Genomic DNA, 7,118 nt, shown 5'->3' with positions numbered 1-7,118 from the left:
TGGAGCAGAAAGCAGGCAGGCCAAGTCCACAGAACAAAATAAAAGGTTACGGAGGAGCCCGAGGACAAAATTAAGCCTTGTCCCGTTGTTATACAACAATGGGCTGTTGATAAAGAAAGCCATTGCAGCTGCAGAGAAGAGAAGAGACATTTACAGGTGCTCCTTGACTTATGACCAGGAAAAGACCTAGCTGCTTCAATAGGTTGCAGACAGGAAGAGACACAGCTGATTTAATAAGTTGCAGACAGGAAGAGACATAGCTGCTTCAATAAGTTGCAGACAGGAAGAGACACAGCTGATTTAATAAGTTGCAGAAAGGAAGAGACATAGATGCTTCAATAAGTTGCAGACAGGAAGAGACACAGCTGATTTAATAAGTTGCAGAAAGGAAGAGACATAGCTGCTTCAATAAGTTGCAGACAGGAAGAGACAGAGCTGATTTAATAAGTTGCAGACAGGAAGAGACACAGCTGATTTAATAAGTTGCAGACAGGAAGAGACAGCTGATTTAATAAGTTGCAGATAGGAAGAGACAGAGCTGCTTCAATAAGTTGCAGACAGGAAGAGACACAGCTGATTCAATAAGTTGCAGACAGGAAAACACACAGCTTTTTCAATAAGTTGCAGACAGAAAGAGACACAGCTGATTTAATAAGTTGCAGATAGGAAGAGACACAGCTGTTTCAATAAGTGCTAGAAGGGAGGAGGAGGAGGAGGAGGAGGACTGTGGGGTCCTTGGTGCTCTCTGAGCTGGGTGGTTTTCTTGCAGACCTTTCATGACCCAACTAGGTAACATCATCAGTGCTAGAAGGGAGGGGGAATTTGCTCATTCTAACGAGACTGTTGTTAAGTGAAGAACTTGCCCCATTGTATGACCTTGCTTGCTAACAGTTGTTAAGGGAATCACTGCAGTTATTAAGTTGGTAACACGTTTGTAAAGTGAATACGCCTTCCCCGTTGAGTTTGTTTGTCAGAAGGTCGCAAAAGGAGATCACGTGACCCCAGGACACTGCGACCGTCATAAATACGAGTCACTTGCCAAGCTTCTGAATTCAGATCACGTGACCGTGGGGCTCTGCAATAGTCATAAGCGTGAAAACAGACATAAGCCACTTTGTTCAGTGCCGCTGTAACTTCGAACGATCACTAAAGAAATGGTTACAGGTCGGGAACTACCTTCCAAAGCTGTTGTTAATGGATCAACTTTTTCATAAAACAAAAAATGAAAGATCAATCTCCAAGAGTCAGCCTATGGAGATGGTGTTGATGGCTGGGGTCATCTTGAAGACCTCTTTGGGAAGAATCCCTCACCTTTTGTCTTCTCGTGCAATGTCTAGTAGTTGCACTCTTGCAAAGTAAATGAAAGATGCAGTGGAAACGGCAGCCCTGCTGCACTGCAAATTAAACCCTGGTTCTTCGTTTTCCTTGCAAAGTGATCGAAAGTGGCTCCTTCAGACATCCCAGACTTAAGACCTGTGACTAAGAACTGCGTCAAATCCCCCAAAACCCCGCCATGAAGCCCCCGTAATAATTCACAGCTCCTTCAGAAAGCAACCAGGCTCAAAAACTCAAAGCTTTTATTTGCAAGTTTCCTCACGTCAAGTATAAAACATCTTTTAAAAGAGCAGTTTGTTTTTGGAATAAACAAATAAATAAAATCTTCCCCTCAACCATAAAAGAGGCAGATCTATTTTTTGCACGGAAATGGGATGCCTTGTTATGCTGTTGACGTGTGATTAGAGGGAAGTGGATATTTTTTTAATCCTGTATTTCTAGCTAGCAAATAAAAAGCGACTAACTCTGAAATGTTATTTGTTCAAGATTTTACCTCCCGTTGTCCTGCAGGGAACGACGGAATTGTCTGAAATGCAAAACGGAGAGGGATATATATCCATAAGTATTCTCACTTGAGCCACACTGGGGTGGAAAAACTCAAGACAAGCTTTATTTACTTACTAAATTCACGTAAAATAAATAGAATTTATTAAATTTATATTTAAATTTATTTTAAATGTGTACGTTAGTATCATGAGTAACCCTTCTCCGGGGCTAAATAGCTAATCGTGGTGGGAAAATAATTTAGCCACTAATCTCACTAGAAACATCACCCACCAGACTCTGTTTGCTACATGCGTTGGGGGGGGAAGAACGCTGCTAAAAGTTACGTACAAACAGTGGCAGTTAGATAGATTTTGCATGGCGAGAGCTTTGCCTCTTGATCAGAAATTCAAGGATATTTTTTTAAAAAATTAACTAGCAGCTTCTTCAGCCTGAAATGCATTTGTAATAACTTTGGAGGATATTCACGTCTCAAAGGATCTCTCTATACAGTACAGTTAGTCCCCGACTTACAAACAGAATTGAGCCCAAATTTTCCATGGGCAAGACGTTGGTTAAGTGAGTTTTGCCCCATTTTATGACCTTTCTTGCCAAAGTTGTTAAGCGAATCACTGCAGCTGTTGAATTAGTAACGCAGATGTCAAGTGACTTTCCCCCCCCCCCCCCGTTGACTTTGCTGGTCAGAAGGTCACAAAAAGAGATCACGCGAGCCCAGGACACTGCAGCCGTCATAAATACGAGTCAGTTGACAAACAGCTGAATTTTGATCGCGTGACCGTGGGGATGCTGCAACAGTTGTGTGAAAAATGGTCATGTCACTTTTTTCAATGGTGTTGTAACTCTGGGCACTAAACAAATTGTTGTAAATTGAGGACTATCTGTATCTACAGGGCTAAATCCAACACAGGAAGTTTTTAAGAAGAGACTGGACAGCCATTTGTCTGAAATGGTATAGGGTTTCCTGCCTGAGCAGCCTAGATGATCTCCAAGGTCCCTTCCAACTTTATTATTATTATCATCATTATTAAATCAAATTTAGCTATAATCCCGGCTCTGCCTAATTCCTTGACCTTCAATCCACTACCAACTCCACCATCTGTCTGAAGCTTAGCCAGGAATCAAGGGAGGCCAGATGCAAGCCTTAATCTGATGGAAGTTGGTTAATGTTAGCCTTTCCTGGAGGAAGGCAAAATCCATTCACCCTGGATTAAGGGAAGAGTTACTCAAACCCATCTGTGACGCAAAGAAAGCTACGGACGTTAAACTCCCGCCTGGCCGTCAAGGAGAAGATGGGATTTAGAGAAATGGCTGGAAATAACTTTGTTTTCAAACTGGAGATGGTCCAGTTGGTAGAAACTTAGCACACACACACACACACACACACACGCAGGCACACAAACACCAACGAGACGGAGAGCTGTGAGAGAATCTGCTTTTTCCTCATTGTTATTGGTTCTGCTGCTTTTTTCTCCTGACCATGGCCGTGCCGACGCCAACGAACAAGCCAGCCAGGCCCGCGATGGTCGCCCCCACAAAAAAATCCCTGACCTGCCAGACAAAAAGAAAGATGAGGTGCAAAGATTTGCCTTCCCTGCAAAGAAAAGATCATACGTGTTCCGTTAAATCCACCCCACCCGCCGTGTTCCTGATGTGCTAATATGGCGACTGGCAATTTGTCCATCCGTCGAGGAGGGAGAGAAAAGAGCTGGGATTTGGGGGAGGCGGGGGTCTGCTCTGTACGGGTCTGGGGTGCTTCAGGCATCGCTTTGTTCCCCAAAAGAGGATTTTCTTCCTATTGCAAGTCCTCCACTTACAACCAAAATCGAGCCCAAAGTTTCCACCGCTAAGGAAGAGGGTTGTTAAGAGGAGTGTTTGTTTGTGTGTGTGTGTGTGGGGGTGTTATTATTTTATTATTTTTCTTACTATTATTTTTACTTCTTTTATACGGTGTTCCTACATCCGTGTAAGCTGCCTTGAGTCGCCGTGCTCGAGTAGGCAGCCATGTAAATCTCCTAAAATAAATAAATTGAGTTTCCCCCCTGTTTTACGACTGTTCTGGCCACAGATGCTAAGTGAACCAAGTTAGCACGGTTGTTAAATGAATCTGGCTTCCCCATTGGACTTTGCTTGTCACCAAGGTCACATGACCCTGTCTTAAGTACATGCCATTTGCCGAGGGTCTGGATATTGATCATGTGACCCTGGGGATGCTGCAACAGGTTTTTAGGTGTGGAAAACAGTCACAACTTTCACTGCTGTTGTGACTTTGAGTGGTCACTAAGCGAATGGCTGCAAACAGAGGACTACTTGTGTAATAGAGGCAAACTCAGGAAAGTTAAAAAGAGGCGTTTAGACGCAAGAACTCTCCCAAGCCTTTTGAATTTGCCACCACAAAAAAAAAACCACCCAATTTTGTGCAGAAAAGCTCAAAACGAAGCTCTTACTTGATCGCTCCTGGCCACACCGTAGCGCAACTCCGTGACGAAGTGCTCACAATTTTCACTGGTGACTTTATACTCCAGTTCTTGCCCCACTTTCTCTTCCGCCAGCTGGATAATCTTTCGAACAGGCAATGGGGTGTATTTGGAATCGTGTTTGTTGTTGACCCGGTATCGGTCGTTGCCCACCACTTCCAAAAGACGTTCTTTCTTCACCAAGGCCTTGTTGGTGAGGGTGGACATGAGGCTGGCGCAGCCTGCTCCGGCAAGTTCACCTTTTGGGGGGAAAGAAAGAGTCGGACGGTCATTCGTGGAGAGCCAATATGGTCTAGTGCGGACTTGTGGACTTCAATTCCCAGAATTCCCCAGCCAGCCAAGCTGGCTGGGGAATTCTGGGAGTTGATGTCCACAGGTCTTAAAGTTGCCAAGGTTGGATAACCCTGTCCTAGATTATTAGATGTTCTCTGGACATCCTTCTGATATGTAGACTTAACGCTCTTTGCTGAGAATTCTGGGAGTTGAAGTCCATGGGTCTTAAGTTCCCAAGGTGGGACACCCTTGAGAGTGTTTAAGACAGACATGTCAAACTCGCGACGTCACGTGACGTATCGGAGCTTTTTCCCCATTGCCGGCAATGGGGTGGGCATGGTTTTGTAGTGATGCGTCCGGCCCACAGGCCAGCAGTTTGACACCCCTGGTTTAAGACATCAGGCCAGAAACTGGGAGATGGGAACTTCTAGTCTTGCCATAGTCATGAAAGCCAGCTGGCTGACTTTGGGCCAATGACCAGGAGTCTGTGAGTTCTAGTCCCACCTTAAGTATGAAAGCCAGCTGGCTGACTTTGGGCCAATGACCAGGAGTCTGTGAGTTCTAGTCCCACCTTAAGTATGAAAGCCAGCTGGCTGACTTTGGGCCAATGACCAGGAGTCTGTGAGTTCTAGTCCCACCTTAAGTATGAAAGCCAGCTGGCTGACCTTGGGCCAATGACCAGGAGTCTGTGAGTTCTAGTCCCACCTTAAGTATGAAAGCCAGCTGGCTGACTTTGGGCCAATGACCAGGAGTCTGTGAGTTCTAGTCCCACCTTAAGTATGAAAGCCAGCTGGCTGACTTTGGGCCAATGACCAGGAGTCTGTGAGTTCTAGTCCCACCTTAAGTATGAAAGCCAGCTGGCTGACTTTGGGCCAATGACCAGGAGTCTGTGAGTTCTAGTCCCACCTTAAGTATGAAAGCCAGCTGGCTGACTTTGGGCCAATGACCAGGAGTCTGTGAGTTCTAGTCCCACCTTAAGTATGAAAGCCAGCTGGCTGACTTTGGGCCAATGACCAGGACTACCTGTATCCTGTATCCATTGCTAATTTCCCAGGGTTACAATCATGGCTAAAATGCAGAGGTGCAAGCCAAGCTAGACTTTTTGCCTGGTCATTTGGTCACCCCATCCAACAGAGCCTTCCTTACTTGGTGGAGCAAGATGGACCACATAGCCATTCCCCACGTAGATTGCCCAGTGCTGGTAGGCCAAGCGGAAGATTTCTATCAAGTCCCCAAGCTCCAGATCAACCTGTGGATAAAAGAAGACAATCAGGGGCCAAGAGTTGGGATCGCGCGTCAAGTTCCAGTTAAGAAGGTTTATTTGCTCAACAAACTAACCAAGGAGAGAAGCAACCTAGAACTAAGGAGGAAATTCCTAACAGCGAGAAACAATTAACTAGTGGAACAAACAGCCTTCGGAGGTTCTAGGTGCCATTTATCAGAAAAAATATAGCGAGAGCAGGGGGCTGGACTAGATGACCTCCGAGGTCCTTTCCAACTCTGTTACTGTAACTAGTCAACAATACTAAACTGGGGTGCTGGTCAGCGGAAATCAAGACAGATTGGAGTTAAGACAATTCTTGGGGACGCCACGACTCTAGGCTCATGACGTGCTTAGCGCCGCCCTCCCCAGCTCTGCTTGCTCTTCTCCTACTTAGACCAAGTAGAACACATCAATGCAAAACATACAGAAAACCCAGCGGTTTGAAAATAAACCTTCCAGCTAAGGCCATTTGAGAAAGAAAGCAACATCTATAAGAATTAGAAAACAAAAACTCAGTCACCGGATCATCCAGGCTAAAGAAGGGGGGAGCATTCCAGAACAGCGGACAAATGTTTCTTTCATAAAAAGGGCTGCTGCTTTGGGCGCTGACGGAGATGCGTTGAAAACCCATTGTTCCTTAGCACTGCAAATTGCTGTTCCATTGCAGCAACTTTTTTCCTTTCTCTTTTACGGGTTTTGCAGATTGTTTTCCCCCATAAAACGGAGAACGTGTTCCTATCAGCAATTATTTTAACAGTCTCTTGAAGGATCCTAAGTGTTCTTGAAGGATTTTTGCACACCTTATCTGTAAGAAAAGTCTTTTCCCCTAGGCACACAACCCACCCACCCCCATGCAACCGGCTCTTGTTGTGCTTGTTATTACAGATGCTGAATCAATTCCAAGGCTTCTCCTGTGTCCTGCAGGGATCTTTTCTCGTTATTGATTAGTTTTTCCAGCAATTCATTATTTACAACCAGCTAATCCGAAGGAGCACATCATATTAGCTATACAGAATCAGATCCCCCAATTGTGGCTAAAGGTTAGTGTTTCAAAATGTTTGAGCAATCAATTATAAATCCGATGCTTGGGGCCTTTTTGTTTAATGAAGGAAAATAACGTGTAAAACTAACCTTAGGAGATACGTGCACACATGCATACAAATATTCTGCTCAGCTCCCCCAAATGTTGGGCAAACTGTGCTACAGGTAATCCTTGAGTTACGATAGCTTATTTAGTGACTGTTCAAAGTTACAATGGCACTGAAAAA

The 7,118-nt window shown here is 44.8% G+C and overlaps 1 protein-coding gene across 1 annotated transcript; it reads right to left on the bottom strand.

Moving 5' to 3' along the window:
* Positions 1-1,560: 1,560 nt before the first annotated feature.
* LOC308679237 (phospholipase A and acyltransferase 3-like) lies at positions 1,561-5,835 on the bottom strand (the record flags this gene model as incomplete). Its single annotated transcript, XM_081346826.1, has 3 exons — positions 1,561-3,387; positions 4,284-4,552; positions 5,733-5,835. Coding segments are annotated over 3 exons (474 nt in total), but the record flags the coding sequence as incomplete, so codon positions are not given.
* Between the last annotated feature and the right edge of the window lie 1,283 nt (positions 5,836-7,118).

Source organism: Vipera berus (assembly GCF_964194415.1).
Source record: "Vipera berus genome assembly, contig: HAP1_SCAFFOLD_79, whole genome shotgun sequence".
NCBI lineage: Eukaryota > Metazoa > Chordata > Lepidosauria > Squamata > Viperidae > Vipera > Vipera berus.
Note: the sequence above shows the minus strand (reverse complement) of the source record. Positions and strands in the feature narration are given on the sequence as shown.